General features: G+C 40.1%; 2 protein-coding genes across 7 annotated transcripts in view; one reads left to right on the top strand and one right to left on the bottom strand.

Annotated features, from left to right (window-relative positions):
• The window catches only part of SULF1 (sulfatase 1), a 192,864-nt gene extending 186,307 nt beyond the window's left edge, over positions 1 to 6,557 (top strand). For all 5 annotated transcript variants that reach the window (XM_050802635.1, XM_050802638.1, XM_050802634.1 and 2 more), the window contains one exon: positions 4,150 to 6,557. In XM_050802635.1, the coding sequence (XP_050658592.1) occupies positions 4,150 to 4,967 (818 nt within the window). In that variant the 3' untranslated portion in view covers positions 4,968 to 6,557. The remainder of the gene's footprint in view (positions 1 to 4,149) is intronic.
• A 5,008-nt stretch (positions 6,558 to 11,565) lies between these two features.
• SLCO5A1 (solute carrier organic anion transporter family member 5A1) overlaps positions 11,566 to 22,239 on the bottom strand; it is a 159,784-nt gene continuing 149,110 nt past the window's right edge. For both annotated transcript variants that reach the window (XM_050801551.1, XM_050801552.1), the window contains 2 exons: positions 21,142 to 21,206; positions 11,566 to 17,839 (listed from right to left, as the gene is read on the bottom strand). In XM_050801551.1, coding sequence (XP_050657508.1) covers positions 17,382 to 17,839; positions 21,142 to 21,206 — 523 coding nt within the window. In that variant the 3' untranslated portion in view covers positions 11,566 to 17,381. The remainder of the gene's footprint in view (positions 17,840 to 21,141; positions 21,207 to 22,239) is intronic.

Here is a 22,239-nt window from a genome sequence, read left to right as displayed (position 1 = left end):
ATAGAGTAAGTTTACATAGGTACAGAACTAATGAGCTGCTTTTAACCACCAGGCAATATACCTGCATTCACTGTTAACCCCAATTTTGCCAGTTGGGATGAAGGCATAACCTGCCCCATCAGGCCCTTAGGAATTCTGACATCATTTTAAAGTATAATTTGGGTTTTTTGCTTACGAAGCATCCCTGCTTCCAACACCAGCAGTTGCATCTCTGCATGAGGAATAAAAAAAGAAAGTTGAGGTGCTGTGCAGAAGACTTGCATCATCACACCAGCATCCTCTCCTGCCCCTCTCCTCTTATCCCCCTGCAAAGCAGAGAAATCTGTCCAGTGGGGGACCCTCCCTTAGCCCTCGCATGTTGGGTGTGAAGGCATGTAAGCCAGCCTTTAATGCTTTTGTCTCTCCCCATTTTAGACAGCAAATGTTTTAACTGCCCATTCCTTCCTATTCTTATACAATTGTTACTCTAAGGATAATGTGCACCATTATACGTCCATTTGATGTGAACTATCTTTGCTCACTTTTGGATATGGTGGGCTATAAAATGTGTCCTTTGATCTGAAGAAATATAACTTGGTGGTCCAAATTAGTACAATGTTTTCTGTTCCTATCCTGTAATAATATTTTAAGCATTTGCGTCTACCACTGGGTCTTCAAAACCCAGCCTGGGGTAAATGTCTACTTCTGTTAGGACCCTGGTCTAGCCCCTCAGGGCTACTGGCATTGGTTGCTCCCATGTAATCCACTTACCAGCTATGTGCGGGGTGCCTACCCCAGGGGAATCTGGCCCATAGACATCTGCAGTCCCTGGCTCTCTTTTTGGCATTATATGTCTGAGAGTGCAAGAGGAATAGGTCTAGGCTTAGCCCGTCTCTACATGGCTTGCAACACCACCCCCCATGCCCGCTCATTTTATGAGCCCCAGTGGCTACCACAAGGGAGCACACCAAAAGCTCCACTTGATGGTTCCAGTAATATTCCAATACATATTCTTATTTATTCTTGCTGTATTTGATCTGCCTCGGACTGATATCACCTATTGTGTTTCTATATATTTCTTGTTGCATCTTCTATAATTTCTTCTTTATCAAGATAGTTGCTCTTTTCTTTTTCCTTCAGAACTTAGTAAGGTTTGCATTTTGGTAATTATCTTTGTACTTATACATTGTTAATGCCCTTAATCCGCGTTTTGTATTTTTTCTTTTATTTATTTATTTATTTATTTGTTGGTTGGTTGGTATTTTTAATAGAGACGGGGTTTCACCATGTTGGCGAGGCTGGTCTCGAACTCCTGACCTCAAGTGATTCACCCGCCTCGGCCTCCCCAAAGTACTGGGATTAGAGGAATGAGGCACCGTGCCTGGACTGAATTCCTGTTATCTTATTTAACCTTTCATTATCTCATTATTCAGTTTTTAGTGGCCTTCTTTCACTCCCAACTATTACCTGAATCATACTCAATGAGTTTATTCTCTTTGATCTGTGCTCCCTCTCACATTTTTAGTTGCATTATTTCTAGCGTGTCCTATAAAATGCATATATTATTTTTTCACTCTTCTTTTACCTTTATTTTTATCCTAGATCTGATAAATCTATTACATGTGCACCCTCTATATTTTTGCTTCAGTTTCCCTAGTGATTTCTTGGACGAACGAGTCACATCCTCTGGAAGATTGCTGAAGAAGAGCTGATGTGCACAGTACCCCCTGCGTTCTTATGTGTTTCAAACTGTTCCTCCATAGCCTTGATACTTGAAGGAGAGCTGGACTGGACATGAGATGCTAGGCTCATGTTTTAATTTCTGATTTCAGATGCTTTTCCGTCCTCAGATGCTTGATTTAGAACATTTAATTCACACAGCACTGGTGCGTTGTGGTTTTCTGCACTTTATTTCGCCAGAGGCATTTTCTCAAGATGGTTTTTTAAATTCCTGTTTTCCACTTTATTTTTGTTGTTGTTGTTGTTGTTGATTTTATTTTTTTAAGTTCTGGGATACATGTACAGGATGTTACATAGGTAAATGTGTACCATGGTGGTTTGCTGCACCTATCAACCCATCACCTAGGTATTAAGCCCAGCATGCATTAGCTGTTTTCCCTGATGCTCTCTTTCTCCCGACAAGCCCACAACAGGCCCCAGTGTTATATAGTTCCCCTTCATGTGTCCATGTGTTCTCAATGGTCAGCTCCCACGTATAAGTGAGAACATGCAGTGTTTGGTTTTTTGTTCTTGTGTTAGTTTGCTGAAGATAATGGCTTCCAGCTTCATCCATGTCCCTGCAAAGGAAATGATCGCATTCCTTTTTATGGCTGCATAGTATTCCAACGTGTATATGTACCACATTTTCTTTATCCAGTCTATCATTGATGGGCATTTGGGTTGATTCCATGTCTTTGCTATTGTGAACAGTGCTGCAGTGAACATATGTGTGCATGTGTCTTTATAACAGAATGATTTATATTCCTTTGAGTGTATACCCAGTAATGGGATTGCTGGGTCAAATGGTATTTCTGGTTCCAAATCTTTGAGGAATCACCACACTGTCTTCCACAGTGGTTGAACTAATTTACACTCCCACCAACAGCGTGAAAGCTTTCCTATTTCTCCACAACCTTGCCAGCATCTGTTGTTTCTTGACTTTTTAATAATCACCATTCTGACTGGCATGAGATGGTATCTCATTGTTCTTTATTTTATAGTAATTTGATATAGATTTAGGTTGCTTTTATTTCATGGATTTATAGTATTTACAAGCCTCCTAGTTTAACTGTAGTTTAAAAGAATTCAGAATTCTTTACCTTTTTATTTTATTATTATTTTATTATTATTTGGGAGTGAAAGTGAGAGAGGTTGTGTGTCTTCCAACTTTTCGTATCTCTTTTTTTCTTGCAGGACCTGAAATTTCCCACCTTTTGCTTCCTCCTTGTTTTACCACCCAGTTTCCAAAGGGCGTTTCTCCCTTCTCTCTTTCTTTGTATCCTTTTCTGCCTGAAGCAATGCCTTCCAGACTGCCACCTTGAATCGTGCACAGGCACAAGGCTGGGACTTAGGGGTCCCATTCTCATTGTCAGTGCTGTGACTCACCAGGAATCTTTACAATATTTTATGCAAAAGATTTGACATTCTTTCCACTAAGGCCTCCAATCAATCTTTGACTCCATTGACACTTCCCTCTTCTCTCTTCCATACTGTTTTCCCAGGGCTTGTGGCCACAGCGTGACATTCAGCTCTGCTGGGATTTGGTGTTAACATTTTTTACTTACAGGCGATCTGAAGATTGTAGGATTCTCTATCTTCTAGCTACACCGAGGTTGTGGGTTTGGTGTAGTTTTGCTTATTCTTCTGACTGGTCTGTGTGGCTTTATGGGTGGTCATTGCACTCATCTAGGCCACCTCTTTCCAAATGGTACTTAGGCACAACTAGAGAACAAGTGTTGTTTTCTGCAGGGCTACAGTCATCCTGGAGATGCAGAAAGATCTGAGAGAGAGAAAGCTGGTGCCTTCTTTGCATATGAGAAAGCCATTCAGTTATCTGAGGCACACATTTATCTAGGACATAGAACTTTCAGGGCAAAAACAACAAGCAAAGAAATAAATCCGGGCATTTGATTTGAAGAACTCTGCAATTGCATTCAGATTTGCATTTATACTGAGTGTCAGGGAATATAAAATAAAAATATCATACTAAGCATTGCCTATTACATTCAAATACTTTCAAATTTGTCATTCACCCAGCAACCTTATAAGTAGTGATGATTTTATCATACAATTATTTCTACACTTGACAGATGAGGGAGCAAGACTCAGAGGGACTCACTCACATGCTCTTCTTGTTGCAAAGTTGATTTGAGTGGGGCCAGGAGTGAAGCCCAAATCCCCCGGCTGAAAGGACAGTGCCATTTTCAGCACCATGTTTAGTCATAGATGTTTTCACGAATGTGATCTTCCCCACCCCCACCCCCCCAATTTTCTGTTGTTTAATCACTTGTAACCTAAGGCCACTCTGTGATAACAAATGACTAGGGGAAAATGCTTTTGAGTGTCATATTTTTCATTGATTAACTCTGGAAAAACAATATAAGTTGCTTGTCCAGATAAGTAGAAAATCTTTTCTCCACTAATGATTCACTTTCTTCTCTCTTTTCACAGAGGACAGTTATGGGATGGATGGGAAGGTTAATCAGCCTCGTCTCACTGCAGACATCAACTGGCAAGGCCTAGAAGAGCTACACAGTGTGAAAGAAAACATCTATGAGTACAGGCAAAACTACAGACTTAGTCTGTTGGACTGGACTAATTACTTGAAGGATGTAGATAGAGTATTTGCACTGCTGAAGAGTCACTATGAGCAAAATAAAACAAATAAGACTCAAACTGCTCAAAGTGATGGGTTCCTGGGTGTCTCTGCCGAGCGCTCTGTGTCAGTGGAGATGGCCTCTGCTGACTCAGATGAAGACCCAAGGCATACGGTTGGGAAAACACCTCATTTGACCTTGCCAGCCGACCTTCGAACCCTGCATTTGAACCGACCAACATTAAGTCCAGAGAGTAAACCTGAATGGAACAACGACATTCCAGAAGTTAATCGTTTGAATTCTGAACACTGGAGAAAAACTGAAAAATGGATGGGACATGAAGGGACCAATCATCTGGAAACCGATTTCAGTGGCGATGGCATGACAGAGCTTGAGCTGAGGCCCAGCCCCAGGCTGCAGCCCATTCGCAGGCACCCGAAAGAACTTCCCCAGGATGGTGGTCCTGGAGAGGACGTTTTTGAAGATCAGCTGTATCTTCCCGTGCATTCCGATGGAATTTCAGTTCATCAAATGTTCACCATGGCCACTGCAGAACACCCAAGTAATTCCAGCACAATGGGGAAGATGTTGACCAAGGTGGAGAAGAATCACGAAAAGGAGAAGTCACAGCACCTAGAAGGCAGCGCCTCCTCTTCACTCTCCTCTGATTAGATGAAATTGTTATCTTACCCTAAACACAGTATTTCTTTTTAACTTTTTTATTTGTAAACTAATAAAGGTAATCCTAGCCACCAACATTCCAAGCTACCCTGAGTACCTTTGTGCAGGAGAAGCTGGTGAGCATGTGAGCGAGCAGTGTGCACACGGAGACTCATCGTTATCATTTACTATCTGCCAAGAGTAGAAAGAAAGGCTGGGGATATTTTGGTTGGTTTGGTTTTGATTTCTTACTTGTTTGTTTGTTTTATACTGAAACAGTATTATCTTTTGAATATCGTAGGGACATAAGTATATACATGTTACCCAGTCAAGATGGCTAGAATGGTGCCTTTCTGAGTGTCTAAAACTTGACACCCCTGGTAAATCTTTCAACACACTTCCACTGCCTGCGTAATGAAGTTTTTATTCATTTTTAACCACTGGAATTTTTCAATGCCGTCATTTTCAGTTCGATGATTTTGCACTTTGAGATTAAAATGCCATGTCTATTTGATTAGTCTTATTTTTTATTTGTACAGGCTTCTCAGTCTCACTATTGGCTGTCATTGTGACAAAGTCAAATAAACCCCCAAGGATGACACACAGTATGGATCACATGTTGTTTGACATTAAACTTTTGCCAGAAAATGTTGCATGTGTTTTACCTCGACTTGCTAAAATCGATTAGCAGAAAGGCATGGCTAATAATGTTGGTGGTGAAAATAAATAAATAAGTAAACAAAATGAAGATTGCCTGCTCTCTCTGTGCCTAGCCTCAAAGCGTTCATCATACATCATACCTTTAAGATTGCTATATTTTGGGTTATTTTCTTGACAGGAGAAAAAGATCTAAAGACCTTTTATTTTCATCTTTATTTGGTTTTCTTGGCACGGCTAAGAAGCTTAAATGTTGACAAAATATAGTTAGTTTTGAATTTACACCAGGAACTTCTCAATAAAATAAAATCATGAATGTGCTACAATTTCAACATACCACAAGGGAAGTTAATTTCTTAACCTTGTGTTCTATGATTATTTGTAAGGCCTTCACCAAGTTCTGATATCGTTTAAAGACATAGTTCAAAATTGCTTTCGAAAATCTGTATTCTTGAAAATATTCTTGTTGTGTATTAGATTTTTCAATACCAGCTAAAGGATTACCTCACTGAGTCATCAGTACCCCCCTATTCCTATTCACTTGCCCAAGAAGATGTGTTTTTGCTTACCCTAAGACAGGTTTTCTTCTTATTTTTAGATAATTCAAGTGCTTAGATAAATTTTGTTTTCTTTAAGTGTTTATGGTAAACTCTGAAAAAAAATTTAATATGTTATAGTTGAATCTTTTTGGTAACTTTAAATCTTTATCATAGACTCTGTACATATGTTCAAATTAGCTGCTTACCTGATGTGTGTATCATCGGTGGGATGACAGAACATATTTATGATCATGAATGATGTGATTTGTAAAAAGATTTCAAGTTATTAGGAAGCATACTGTGTTTTTTAATCATGTATAATATTCCGTGATACTTTTATAGAACAATTCTGGCTTCAGGAAAGTCTAGAAGCAATATTTCTTCAAATAAAAGGTGTTGAAACTTTTTCTGTTTCAGAGAAATGAACTTAACCAAGTTTTTGTGGTACACCCATTCCTTGCAAGTAAAATTGAGTCCTGATCTCTATTTATATGATTGAATATTAGCCAAACTTATAAAACTGAGCTGAAGTCAGTGTATTACAGAACATTCTCAGATTAATGACTTCACCATGAATTTACTTCATTGCTGTCTTGGGGGAGGCAGCAGAGGCAGCACTGAGGTAGCTTTCCCGGCAGGCAACCTAGATGGTCACAAAGGCCCAGCACTTGGTTTAATGCTCTGATGTCACCACCTTGAAATTCTTAATAATTTTTTAACAAGAGGCCCTACATTTTCATTTTCCACAGGGGCCCTGCAAATTAGGTCCAGGCAGAACCAAAAATGATTCTGGGCAGTAAAATGGAATTTTTCAAAACCAAGGGAACAGACTCACCGAAGGCCGTGTGGGTTCTTCAGGATCCATGAACTTGGGTGGATACTTAAACACCTTTCAAGATCTCAAGTTTTCTGATACACAAATTCCATATGCTTCCTTCTATCTGTTCCAAATCTCCTGAAGAAATTTAGCCTTCAGGTTGAGGGGCTAAAAATCTGTGAAATGTCCAGAGATCAGAAGGTTACAAAAAAAGAAGAAGAAGAAAAAAGAAAGCACAGGGTCGGGGACCTACCAATCCAACCCTTGGATAATAAAGGAAACCAAGTTTTCATCAAGAGAACAGAGCCTAAGATAATAGCATTGTGGTCCAAAGGTGCGTCTTGGTGCCTTGCTCCTTGTTCCCTTCTGTAAAATGTACCTGAGTCAAATATTACCATCCTGGAGAAAAATTCATTTTCCATTCAAAAGCTGCGTATGGAGTACCTACTACGTGGCAAGAACATGAGAGAGACTGCGTGTCTCCCAGAGCTGTTTATCGGATCTTGAAAGGCCCTTAGAGATTGGCTGCCCACCTAGCCTCATTTGATCTGCAAGGAAGCTGAGGCTCAGAAGAGCCGAGTGACTTCCCTAGACGTAAAAGAGGAAGAGATCTCTCAGAGGCCAGGCCTCTCCATTTTCTCCATTTAAACTCATATGCATATATACCAGTGTGTGTGAGGCACACAAGCATGCACCCGCCCCCTATCCCCCCCCACACACACACACACTTACCAGAACGGGGAAAAGAGGGCATCGTGGGGCCCCATCTGCAAGGACTAGTGGAAAGAACTGTGAACATGAAACTCAGCAAGACCCAAGTTAACTTCAAATGTTATTTTTTACTGTTTCTGTTAGCTTGGAAAAGTCACACAAACCTCTCTAAAACAGCTTTCTCGACTGCAAAATAAGACATTTGGGTCAAGGATGGCAAATACATAGCATGTGTGACTTCTTTTCCCAAAATATCCCCAGGAAGACATTGCTAATCCAATGGGATGCTCATCCACTAAGCTAGAGCATTTGTGGCCTTACAGGCCTTCTCAACACAGCCAACTACTTCTCCAGCCAGCTCTGCTGTTGAATAAGCATTGGCGTGCGAGACGAAAACCAATGGTCCCTACCCAAATGAGATGATTTCTGAGACCCTCCCTGCCTTTAAAAAATAACCAAACAAACCTGTGATCGGCAGCATGTGCAGTTCTTTGCTTCAGAGACAAGGAAGGAATACTTTATATTCTATCCCTTTGCCAAATATATCTCAATATGTTGGCTTTTTTTAAAAAGTATTTTAAATACTTATTTTTCAGAGCTCTTTTAAAACCCTCCATTCCCCAAATTAGTCCAATTCTGCCTGATATTTCTGAAATGTATTTAACAGAAAACCAAGATCTTCAGTTGATAATTAAAGTAAGTAATCATTAGGGCAATTAATACCTGACTATGCCCTACCAGCTGGGGCTTTTACGCCCCCAGGGTTCATAGAAGCTGCTGTGAAAGCTGCGATAGTCCCCAAGCCCCTTTCCCACCTCCTGCCTCTCCCAGCTCCCGGCACGTTCCCACACTCACTGCCTGGGGAGTCTTCCACCGCCTTGGCTCAGATCTCAGCCTCCTCTCAGAAGCCTTCAGTGCTTCCCAATGCCCCCGTGTTCTGGACTCTAAGCCACAAGAAGCCCCAGCCTCCCACTCAGCTCCTGCTCCCACCCCCGCTCCTGCTGCGGCTCCCGCCCGGCCTCACCTGTCTCTCAGCTGCTCCTGGGTTAGCGCCGCCTTCCCAGGCCAGAACTTTCACTTCTCATCTCCCCTCCTGTTTATAATATCTACCCCTAGCCCCACCTCAACCTGGAGAAATCTTGTCCATCCTTTAATTCCCATATCAGTTCGAAATTTAGCTTTTCCTTTTGTGTACACTTTCCTGGACTCGCCGACCCCTGGAACTACTATCTCCCCTACTTGACACTCTCCCCCCAGTAAGAAAATGCTGATGTTGTACCAAGTGTGCGGCCAATGGAAGAACAATCACTGGCCACACTTACCACCTCCCCCTTCCCCACTGCTGACCAAGAAACTGACCCTCATGTGACCATCGTTGGTTGTGGTCTAGTTAACTCACCTTTCCCTCAGTGGTGCTGTTGACACTGAGCACGTTGCCAGCACAGTACCTTGGGTCTTGTAGTGACCCCACTGCTGTGTGAAGTAAGTAGAGAGAATGACTTTTAAAAATCAAATTTTCTCTGTTGAGACTACAGAATCCCTGACCCCTCATGTTGGGGGAAGCACTACAGAAAGATGGGGACAAAGGAATCCGCACTACCTCACTCTTCAGCTGGCGAAGGTATTGCTTTCTTTCTAAATGTCCTCACATCAGTGGGCCTTCTTCCGAGACTCAGGTCCTGAATCTGCATCCACCACCGACCTCCCCATTCCTTCCCCGACGTTTCCCCACTTTCCAGCCCCAACAGGGCGGATGACTCAGAACTGGAGAGGAACCAACCCAACCTCTAGTAAGTTTCAGCAGGAGAGGGGTCATGGACCGACCCTGCCCCCATCATCTGTTTCCCCATCACTAAGAGCATCACCCCGTCAAGCCCAGGAACCAGAAGACACGAGATTAGCGTGTGTTTTCCAAAATGACCACTAGGTGGCAGTCTAGTTCAACTAAAGACATCTTTGCTTAGGCTCCAGGACCTACCCCTGCAAAGCGGCTACTTTGATTTCTAAAGCAGCAGCGCTACCATGTTGACAAGAACACAGCTAGAACAACTTGATCCACGATGGCAGGCTTACCCTTTCTTCAGTGCTTAGGATCTTAGCCATTCCAGCAGGCGAAAGAACAGTTTTTGCTTACTTCTGATTTATGTTTGTATTTTAAATTGGAACTGCCTCAAACTTTGACGTTTCAATTCGAAAGTGAGCACTGAATATCGATCTCCCTGCTTTCCAAAGTCTTTGTGCAATTAAAAATGTTTTTTAGCTCCCATACATTAAAGCAACAGAGGCCATCTCTGCCTAGCTGGCAATTTTGCAAAGAAGAGTGGAACTGTATGCTTTTTAACTGCTCTTAAAACACCAAGATTGTGTACCAAGTCTGGTGCTAAAGCAAGGAAGACAAGTGACCATGTTCAAAACCTTTCCCTCTCCTCATTTCTTAAAAAGAAACGTTTTCTAATGTGCCTGTTTAAAAAGCCCAATACCGAACACAGATCTACCTATATGCTGAAAGTGTGGGAAATTTAAGAAATTTAGCAGAAATCCTTTTGCCTAACTTACGCACACATAATTGAGCAGAAGATGGTAGATTCAGGCAGGGGTTACTACTTGCTCTTTGCCTAAAAGGCTGCCTTGGTGAATGCAGAAAGCCATGGGGGGAAGTCAGCACTAACACCTATATCCCCTCCCCCAATAACTCATGTAGCTTAGACCACTGCTGCCCTTTAGGTGAGCAGTGGGATGAGGGAATGAAAAGTGGAAATCAGTTACGCTGCTTCCCACCTACAAAGTGGTCAAGGCAGGATTCTAAATACACCCACCTTATGCTTCATTCCGTGAGTTATGACTCCCTTACCTCCTTCCACCTCTCACCCCAAAGTTTTAGATGCCACTGTGTTTAGAAAACTCCACTGCTAGTCAGGAGAGGCCTCCAGATCCAGGGGGTTTTTTCTCCCTAAGTGGGTCTGAGCTCAAGTTCTTCTTCTTTTTAACTTAACTTTTAAGTTCAGGAGTATGTGTGCAGGTTTCTTACTCTTGTCTCAGAGCAGTGGCTTCTGGGCCACTTCAGCAATGAATGATTAGTTTGCTATTCAGTAGCAAACTAGGAGATAGGAGGAAGGGAGCTTTTCAGTGCTTTGTTGACCAAGTTTTGATATTCACACCTTTGGAAATTATTCCAGTTTTTGGAATAAGGAGTTGGACTTCTTTGGAAATTATTCTTAACCTATCAAAGTCAATCATGTGGCAAAGAATTATACCCACTGAATTACCATTTACTCCTCTGTATTTTCAGGATCTCAGGCTGTTAGGCAGAGCCATGAGACTAGTTAGGGCCAACGAAAGGGGAGAATAGACATATGGCACTTCCAGGCTGAGAAAAAGAAAAGCTCTTTTGCCATTCTCTGGGCATTTCCTTTCCTTGCCCCAGCAACCAAGATTAACCCTGGAAGTTCCAGATGGTGTCACTTCAAGATGGTGGAGCCTCTGTCAGCCTGGATCCCTGAAAGACTGTGTGGAACAGAGCCTTAATAGATATGTAAGTGAATGAGAAACAAACCCATGTGTTATGAAGCCATTGAGATTTGAGGGTTAATATGTTATTTAAGTATAATTTAACAAATCACATTCAAGGTACATAGCTCTGTGTTCCGAAAGTCTGTTTTGAATACATAAGTGATGAATTACTTAAAATTATTACCTTTGGAGACTCAATTTAAAAAAATATGCTATGGCTCTTAAAACTATACTCCTACAACTTTACACATAGAACATTCTGCTTCAAGGTAGAGTTAACAGTTAGGTACGGAGTTAATTTTGTAGGCGGGGTGGACTATTGCATCAATCTCAATGCTTCATCTCTTCAAACAACAAAGTTCTAGAAACAATTTCGTTTCAGTCCAACACACTTTATTCATTTTTAACTTTTTTCTTAATTTTCAATAATCAAGTATTCAAGATGCTGTAAACCAAGATTTATTAGTACATCGACAATAGATTTCATTAAACATATGGAAATTATACATCTTTTAAATTACCCTAAGAAGTCTCCAAATAAATATCATTTTAAAAATCACAAAATCAAACTTCTTTAGGCAACAATGCAAAACAGCCTTTCATCACAAACACACTTCTACACAAAACATACACACACACACAGAGAACACACGCTCCACTAAGAACCTAATGCCAGTTTAGTTGACACAGTATTACATTTCCTTAAACAAAAGGGTCAGAGCCTGACCTGCCTGTTTCATGATTCTAAATTAACATTTGGGGTTTGGGGTAGAGGTATGTATTTTAAGAAAAATGCCCATTATTTGGTACTACTCTTACCAATGATCAATTACCAATTGCCAGTAATTGGTACTAGTCTTGCCAATGATTCTTATTTTTCATTTCTAGATGGAAACTTTAAACCTCTTTTATTCACCCCTTTGGTTTAATGTGTTCCTGCAATTACTTTAGTTTTCAATAATATTTTCTCCTTCAATTTTAACATGTAATGATAGGATACCAGAAAAGATAACACCTTCAAAACCCCAGTGTTAAAAATACCTTACATGGGTGTAAGCTTTTTGGAGAAGATATAAGAAAAGATTATCTGAAATATTTTTTCTACCTCTCTCTGAAATTATTTTTAGCATCTGATTATTCTTGCTAAAATAAATATCAAAAGCACTGAGTATTCCATAGAAAAGTATTCCCCCTTACACACTTCGTTTTTGCAGCATAGAGTTCATGGAGTAACTGTTGAAATAAGAGTAATGGATGCTTGTTTTCTGGAAAATTCTTCAGATTTCCAAAGAAAAAGTACATGCAGCCCCTTAGCAGTGAAATGCTGTGAATTCAGTGGCGCTTTTTAATGGTGAACATGCATCATTAAACACTTTTTAGCACCAAAGCATTTTTTTAATGTTGCAAAAGCAAACACCTAGGGAGGGTTTTGTTTCTTTTGCTTTTTGTTTTTGTTTTTGTCATATTTGACCCTTCCTAGAGCTGCGTAAAAATGAAGTCTTTAAAATAAAACCTCCTCAAACACACACAGATCTGATTCTAATGCAACAACAAGTTTGGGACAGATACAGCCAGCAGCATCCCTAAAGATGAAGAAGAGAAAAAGACAAAACGATAAAGTGCACGAGGTAACTACCTGTGCCTGCCAGCCACGGCACTCTCTTACTGTGGAAGAGAAAACACAAATGTGTGCAAAGGCTACCTACTGGTCTGTATGACAGAGAACTAGCAAACCTGCAGTTTAGGCAGTTCTGGGATTATACAGTATTTTGGCTTCTATCTGCTACTTAGAATACTCAGTATGCACCTACACATCGATCATTATGTTCATGTGCTGTGCCATCTCTGATGTTTTAAGTACATACACAATCGCAAAATATAATTGGCTACCACTCGAGGCTTGGGCTTGCCTTCTGCTCCTGGGTGCACTAGGGAATTCCCACCAATGCTTCAGCTCCATCCAAACTCTAAAGCTTCTCCGTGGTAAATGCACGGTTTCTACAAAACAGGGCCAAAAAGAAACTTTCTGGCTCCAAGTCCACCAAAGAACGAAGCTGGAATTGTGGACCGAAGAAGAATTTTCTTGGTGGTTGGTGAACATGGAGGACTGCCATGACATCCATGAGGCCTTACTCCAGGTAACTCCCCCTTCTCTGAAGGTTGACATTTCCAAATGCATGCAACTAAAGGTAACAATGTCACAGTGACTAAAGGGAACAGTCGGGATCAGTGGTTTGATATGTATTTTGTGTGTGTTCATTTAAAACCCTTATTAGGAATCTTAAAACTCATATTCATCAAAAAACTAATGGAAATGTTAATATTCTGAACAAGGAAAATTTAAAAAAAAAAAAACATACACCTGAAATCCCTAAAGCTCAGATTCAACAAATCTAAACTACCTTTCTTCATAATGTTTCATTTCAGAACTCTGCTGAGACCTGATGTTAACACGAAGACTGGATTTGTTCTGTATTAAATACGAACTATAAATAAATATTTGAGGTATGTTATGACAAATAACTTTAATATAACATTTAGCTAAATAAATGTAAATTTAAATTTACCTTGAAAATCTAGTTAAACATTAAATCGTGATATTTCCTACAGATGTTTCCACAGCTTTTTTTTTATTTACACAAAAAAACCTCTCTACTCTTCAGAAACGGTAAAATATCAAAAAATTGAAATGCTTTAACCTCACGATTTTATAGTCACACCTTGCCTTTGTTAACCAAAAGCTATTGTATGCATTGTGTAGTGTAAAAAATGAATAATGGAGTGAGAGAAATCTATGTCTGAATCCTGACTTTGCCATTCTGTACAAACCTAAATGAGTTCTTTTACGTTTTTTAAAAAATAATAAAATCAGCCGGGCATGTGGCTTATGCCTGTAATCCCAGCACTTTGGGAGGCCGAGACGGGTGGATCACTTGAGGTCAGGAGTTCAAGACCAGCCTGGTCAACATGCTGAAACTCTCTCTCTACTAAAAACACAAAAAAAATAGCTGGGTATGGTGGCACACACCTGTAATCCCAGTTCCTCAGGAGGCTGAAACAGGAGACTCACTTGAACCCAGGAAGCGGAAGTTGCAGTGAGCCGAGATTATGCCACTGCACTCCAGCCTGGGTGACAGAGCAAGATTCTGTCTCAAAAAAAAAAAAAAAAAAAAAAGAATCAAATCTTTGCAAGGTAATTAAGAGGATCAAAATGAATGATGATATATATTAAGTGCTTGACAAAATGCTCTACAAATTGTCAACACTCAACAAATGCTAAATTGTTTCCTCTCTGTTCCTCCTTTCTCTCCATCTCCAACACCTTGATTCTGAATTACTTTTGAATATTTTCAAGAATTAAATCCGCCTATAAAGAATAAGGACCTAATGCTAATGAAAATAACCAAAGAATGTGCCCCAACCACCCATCTTACCTCCTGGGAGTTTCTAAATTAATAGGATGAACTCAAGGATATTGTATTTGCATATTAAAGCTAAATAATATATGAATTTACAGTTTATAAAGGAACAAGATGACCTTTTCCAAAACAAGTAATTCGAAGCCTAAGGTCATGGAGAGTCTTCATTAAAACTTCTAATAGGAGCTGTGACTATAAAGTAATGTGAGTAATTTATTAAGAAACATATGAGACCCTATATATACAATTAAATGGTATCATCTACAAAATAGTCACTTCAGTTGGCTATGCAATATTCCAATGATGCTACCATAGCCCCAAGTATTTCGTGAACAACACTTAATTGGTACATATTCCAAAGCTTTATTTTCTCATGATTTTTACTACTTAGTCTACATTCACCAACAACACATGAATGAAATACCTGCTCTTAACAAGGAGCAGATACTTGAGCAAGTACAATATTAACACTGTGGTGCACATTTCTTTGAGTTCTGGCCTAATCATCTCAAAGGATGTTATGGAGTGGCAGATGGCAGTCAGGTAAAATGACACCTGAAGATACCTGGCACCTGGTCAGTGATCGCCGAACTGGATGACTGTTCAAGGCAGCAAAGGGAGTAAGGGAGCTCTCTAACTACCCCGTGCTGAGTCCAGCAATCTTAGCTACCAGAAAAAGTGCCAATCCCACCAACATTCTCTCAATGCAGTATCTTAATGATCAGAGGAAAATTAAGAAAACACCACACCTCTCCAACCTACATATATTTAACTCCCACACCAAAGGAAACTTTCTCCTTTAAAGGATCAAAGCCCTCCCACAGAGGGTAAAGGGGAACCGTGAGGCCCCAGAGGAGACACTAGGTCAATCAGCAAGGTTTTCTGAATCAGCAAGATTTTTTGCATACTTCCAATATATGCCACATTGGCCAGAGTTTGACAATTACCAGTGCAATTACAGTCTTAACCAAGCAAGAATCCTCACTTCCCCGAGAGCCAAGCCCAACAGCCAGAGGGAAGTCCTTAGCCCCTGAGACCACTAGCTCCACCCCTTGTAGACATTGTTCAGTCTAATAGTGTTAACGCAAACTGCACACAACCAAGAGAACAACTTGACCAATGTCATTCCTAGGAAGAGAGGGAAACAGCCTTATGCTCAGGAGTATTTGCACAATTCCACCTGTGCAGTCAAGCAAGGATGGAGAGCAGAAGCCTGAGTCATGGAACAGTCTGTCAATCACATCTCTTCTGGGGATAAGGGTAAACCAGAAGAGAAAAACATTTCCCTAATTAGCCCTCCATGACCATAGGCTCCTTGGCAGAAAAAGTTCACAATTATATCAGCATTTGGCCCTTACACTACCTTGCAGCCAGAACCCATGAGCTAACTTGCTATCAATTCGTTAGCGGCGTCAGGAAGCATCTATCTTAAGAGCCATGTAGAAAGCATTCTGTATGATGCTTACGTCAAAGTGATGTGCTGGGAGGTACTGAAAAGAATGATGGATAATGAACCCAAGGTGCATTTAGGAACAGAAAAATCTTCTCTCAGAATCACTGCCAGAAACTTACAGTAAGAGGGAATCAAAGGATAGTGTAAAACGATTCCAACTCTGATAAGGTAGGGTTCAATAGGATGGACTGGTTTATTTTACATAATTTTCAACAATTACTTAAGATCGTATTCTATTCCAGAACACAGATCTCCCTCCTCCTGTATTCAAAGTGATTTTCATATCCCAGGCACAGATTTCTTGATATAAGTACTCATTTTCAGGAACAACCACAGCAATTTTCCGTCCAGAAAAAAAGAAAACCACACAGATTTGCCAGTGCTTTCAAGATAGAACTAAAATACTCAGGTGGGACTTTTCCCAGTGACTTTGAGGACCCGTAGAGCTAAAGAAAATTTCTGCAACAATTTTCTTGGATGAGAAAGCTGTCATTTTCTTTCCTTATTGTGCATTTCAAATTACAGTTTCTAGCCATATTGTTTAGCACACTAGTTTTAAAGCCCCTTACGAAAGAATACTGGAGTTGATATTTAAGCTATCAGATTTATGATTCAGCAGCCTCTTTATCTTAGGATGGGGCAGGCAGACTAAAAGAGAATGTGTCCTCTGACCTGAAGTAGCTGTTCCTTCTATCACACTATGCCTATGGTTCCTTTGAAGCATTTGACAAATTCTACCTGATTTATAACTCTGCTATGGCTTAAAATGCTCTTAACAGTACTGGATGGAAAGTTCGGAAACATATCTGCTTTATTCTGTGAAAGTAAACGTAACATGCTGCACATACATTTTTCCAATCAAATTGCATAGTTGAGACAAAGTCATTTGTGCTTTGTAGCAGAACTCACAGTAGGTGTTCATATCTAAAAACTTTGATTTGGAAATGCCAAGTCCTGGGCAAGCTCACCTTTGTTTGGAGTGTTAGTTAATGATATGCACCGCCATTCCCCTTCCCATGATTTTGCTAACCGTGTACCTCAGCCTATACCGTAGGGGAGCATGAGCTTTAAATTAACACAACGGAAATGGGAACAAATCTAGCTGAACGTCTCCTTCTTGGAGAGAAGCGGGGAAAGGCTCTCAGTCTTGTTGAGGTATCCAGCCCTCAATGAATAGCGGCTGTGTATACTGAGTTTTGTTGGTTTGAGGATTGTGTCTGTAGAGGTTAAAAAAAGAAATAAAGAAAAGAAGGCACGGTTGTTTCTCAAGTCGCCATTTTCAACTCAACCAACAAAACTAAATTCTTCCATTTTCAAGCTTCAGGAGGGCGGCTCCAGGGCAGCTGGGCTCTCTTCCAGCCCCGGGTCCGCAGAGGAACTTATTGCTTCTGGGAAGGGCCCCGGGTAGGTCTGTGCTGCGCACTGGATCCCTTTTTGCAGACCAGTCTCTTCGTGGAATTCTCCCTGGGTGCTGAAAGCTGGGCAAGATCTAGTCCGGGCACTGTCGGGGTGGCCCACTCTCTCACTCACGGTGCTCACGGGGAATTCTCTCCACCTCCGCCTCTGGAGTCCATCCTCCTTGTATTTTATGGAGTACCAGGCCAGAAAAATAAAAATAAAGCCAACGAATTTGAGGCCGGCCGCCAAACCAAAATACACAAAACGAAACGACGTCACGTTGTACTCCCAGCAAGAACCCTGCACGCCACACTCCTGTTGCCAGAGCATGCAGGTGGTGTCAATGACTGCTCCAAAGTAGATTGGAGTAGGAATGTATGCTAGAGAGGGGAAGAAGAAAATACGAAGACTTAGCACGTCTTACAAGGGAGAACAGATTTGTAAATTAGCAAGGTACTGGTGTGCTCTAAAACCAGTTGAAGGGAGGGATTTTCTTATGTTACCAGATTTTTTTAAAGACACAATCACATTTTATCACAATATATTTATCATAAAAGCATTCGCTATATGATAAACACTTAAAATCGAGTTTGCCACCCAGAATGCGCTGTTGCTTTTTACGATCAAATCAACATGTTGCACACTATAAGTAGATACAATTTTATTTGTCAATTATACCTCAATAAAACTGAAAACAGGGATATTGCTAAAAATACAATTAGAGAATCGTTTTAAACCTAAAAATTGGATTTTGTCATTAAGTATTCAACAGGCTACACTAGAACCCTTTATTACCCACCGAAATTCAATACACTTAGTTCTTGTGGGTTAGGCGCTAGTCTTTGGATGCAGGAAGAGTACGAGAAAAGCAGCATCTCTTGTGAGTCAAACACCACATAAAATGGCAACTTTATAAAAGCACTTATAAATCCAAGAAATTATATATATAAAGGTACTTTATTATGGCATAAATTTCATCTTTGAAGTTTATGAAACATCTGAGATGAATAGTAGCTTCGTCGTCTGGGCTATGATATAGACATTTCCTTAATCCAATGAGAAAAAAAAGTCTACCTAGTACGTAGACTCCTTCACCACATGCCACTCCCTTTGCCAAAATGTTCCCCAAACTCATTCACCTTGCAAATATCTATGCTCCCTTTAAATTCCTGACTTACTCAGATGCCATCATATTCTCACTGCATTTTGTATCTACCTCCATCTTATTAACTATCACATAGTATTGTAAATGTTTGCAAATCTGTCACTCCATAAGCTTCTTCAAAGCAGAGACCATGCCTTTTATTCTTTGCATCCCAAAGACCTCAAAAAATATTTACAGAAGATAGCGATGGGAGAGAGGAGGGAGGAAGGAATAAAAGAGAGAAAGGAGGAAGGGAGCCAGGAAGACAGAAAGGAAGGCAGAGAGGATAGGTGGGCTGATAATCCAGGAAGCTGTGAGTGATACATTTTAAATAAGTTGTTTTTATTTAAAATAAAGTCTATTGGTTTAATTTTAATATTATTAAAGTTTTTTTTTTAACTCTTTTTCTGCTTCGGAATTTGGGGGGAAATGAAAATTGGCTTGTTGGCCCAACTAGACTTTTTCACAATCCATAGAAGTTAAAATAAAGTTGAATTAAATAATAAATGCCTGCAATGTTCTCCCTCCACTTATTCTTGATGCTGTGGCATACATGTGTGGACTCACCTTTACCTCTAAATCGTATCGAATGACCCCAACTCTATGGCATCAGAGAGGGGCAAAGCAAAAAAAAGAAATTACCTTTTTCTGGCCGGGCATGGTGGCTCACATCTGTAATCCCAGAACTTTGGGAAGCCAAAGCGGGTGGATCACCTGAGGTCAAGAGCTGAAGACCAGCCTGGCCAACATGGTGAAACCCCATCTCTAGTAAAAAAAAGAAAAAGTAAAAGAAAAAAATGCAAAAATTAGCCAAGCATGGTGGCAAATGCCTGTAATCCCAGTTACTTGGGAGGCTGAGGCAGGAGAAACACTTGAACCCTAGAGGCAGAGGTTGCAGTGAGCTGAGATTGTGCCACTGCCCTCCAGCCTGGGCAACAGAGCAAGACTCTGTCTCAAAAAAAAAAAAAAAAAAATTTTTTTTTTTATATATATGTCTTTTCTTATTCAATTACCCCTTTGGTTAACAAATCTCCTTATTTCTAAATAATACTGTTTAACTTCTAACAAGAACTACAAGACAGATTTTTTCTTTTTTTTTTTTTTTTTTTCTTTTAGACAGAGTTTTGCTCTTGTTGCCCAGGCTGGTGTGCAGTGGCTCTATCTCCGCTCATTGCAACCTCTGCCTCCCAGGTTCAAGCAACTCTCCTGCCTCAGCCTCCTGAATAGTTGGGATTACAGGCATGCACCACCACACCCAGCTAATGTCTTTGTATTTTTAGTAGAGATAGAGTTTCATCATGTTGGCCAGACTGGCCTCGAACTCCTGACCTCAGATGATCCACCCGCCTCGGCCTCCCAAAGTTCAGGGATTAAAGCATGAGCCACTGCACCCAGCTTAAAGCAGACTTTTTCACTATATCTAAGTGTGTCAGGATTTCCTTTAAACAGCATGCTTTTTTAAAAATGGTACCCTCAAAGTCTTATTAGTACCAAACAAAAACAAAAACAAGCCACTCATTACATGGAACTAGAAGCATCTTCCTCCTGGGGCTTATTGAAAAGAGCTCATTTTTGGACTGGGCCATCAACCACAACATATGACAAATGGAGAATGCCAGGGGATTAGTGCTTTAGGGGGTCAGAAGATGCCCTTTTTAAACATTACCTCTTCAAAACTGAAATAAGAAATTTGAATCAAAAAACAATTTTTTTGTCTTGTAGACAATAACACTGATTACTGAGGAGAAAATAACAGCTGAAGAAAATGACAGACTGCCACTTAAGAAAAAGAAATTATAAAAGGAAAAATAAGCTTGAAGACAAGGATATCAATTAAAAATACATTGAAACTGATCAAAGGAACATTGTATTTCACATGCTTATTTCCCATTGTCTCAAGAACTCACAGAGTGCTGTGGTGTTTGTAAAAAGAAGACCTATATTCCTCCTGCACAAATGTACTCTGTGGTTTGTCACATGGACACAGCACTACTGAGCTTCTCTTTTTGATAAGTAAAGACTTACAAGGCAGTCCCTATATGTCACTTTGGGCACCTTTCTTTTCCTTTCTAAAGTTTTTTATTTTTCTCAGAAAACATGATAGGTATACTCTTTGTTTAGTCCAATAAAATTACTATAAAGAAGTAAGGAATTGAAAACTTCGCAAATAAAGACCGATTTCTATTGCTTTCATAGTAAAAAGGCATAAAGGGGTCAGAATGCTAGGATTACAAATCCTTGACAAATTGCTTGATTTCCTATTTCTTACTGTGCAAAACGCTGGGGAATTTTGTCCAAGTTTATGTTCATGATGGAAAAGAAACTAACCTAACGTTGGTTTTGTTTTGTTTCATCAAACAACAGAACCTGTCAGCTTCTAGTTCAAATCAGAAAACAAGGAAGTTGTACCCTCACCACTAACCGGTAAAATCTTACTCATGGTAATAAATGACGTGACTTGCCATTTTTAAAGGACAGTGAAAATTTGCCATCTGCAAAGAGGAACTAAGAGGCACACTTGGAAATTCAGGGACGTACCAAGTGTTCGCAACAAAACAAACTGCATTCCCAGCGCGAAAGGCCTCTCCTCATCTTCTACGGACCTGCAGTGAAGGGAAAGAAGGCAATGTTTTGTAAATAGTAGCCCCAAGAAAATGAATGTCAAATCAAGTCGGCTTTGTGCAGAGCCAGGGACTAAAGAGATACCATGCCAAAATATTTAACTCACTATTATTTACTAACAATAGCCACATAAGATTGCTGGTGGCTACATCACTGAATAAAGATCTTCCCAACGCAGACACCAAAGAAACTCTGACTAACTCTAACTGTTTCTACATAAATACTGGTGGAAGGTTAAAGGCTCTTGGCTGAAGAAGCTGAAATGCCTCTAACTGAGCTTCCAAAATCAGATCCATTTTTTTTTTTTTAATAGAATTTCATCCTAAATACTGCGGGGTTTTTTTGTTTTCGTTTTTGTTTTTTTGCCTGGGTGCCTGCATCTTCCAGAGTGGTAGATGTGTACATTGAAAATTACTCCAACAATTCTTCCAAAACAGGAAGAAAAAAGAGTAAAGAATAAAAGTAAAGAATAAAAGTATACATCAGAGGAAGCATAAGCCCTCCAACCACGTCTTTTTTTCTTTTTTAAAAAGTTACACTCCAAGTTATTCCCATGTGGCAGGAAGATTGGAGTCTACCGGTTTTGTAATTAGCAAAGATTAAAGGGTTCCTTTTCTGAAATTTTAGGTTAGAAGCCAGCTGGCTATTTGCCATGTATGAACACTAAAGGAAAAAGTAGCCTATGGGTTATTTAATATCTCTTGAGGAATTAAAGTGCAAAGAATGAGATTATTTGAGTAAATTTATGAATGATTCATATGTCTTTTTAAATGCTGCAGTACCTTATCCTCTCCATCGAATACCCATGAGAGTACGGTGTATAATGGGAACTTTCCCAAGACCAGTGCCCTTGTCACCTTTTCCCTAATTTCTTTATTTCTCATAGCAATTTGCAAAGTGCTGCACCCAGGTTGTTATTCCATAAATATCTGCTGTTGGAAGAAATGAGTAAACAAACCAGTGGGCCTTTCATGCACCACTATCTGGCTGTCAAGGAACAGCTTTGCTTGGAAA

The sequence above is a fragment of the Macaca thibetana genome, chromosome 8 (genome assembly GCF_024542745.1).
Source record: "Macaca thibetana thibetana isolate TM-01 chromosome 8, ASM2454274v1, whole genome shotgun sequence".
NCBI lineage: Eukaryota > Metazoa > Chordata > Mammalia > Primates > Cercopithecidae > Macaca > Macaca thibetana.
Note: the sequence above shows the minus strand (reverse complement) of the source record. Positions and strands in the feature narration are given on the sequence as shown.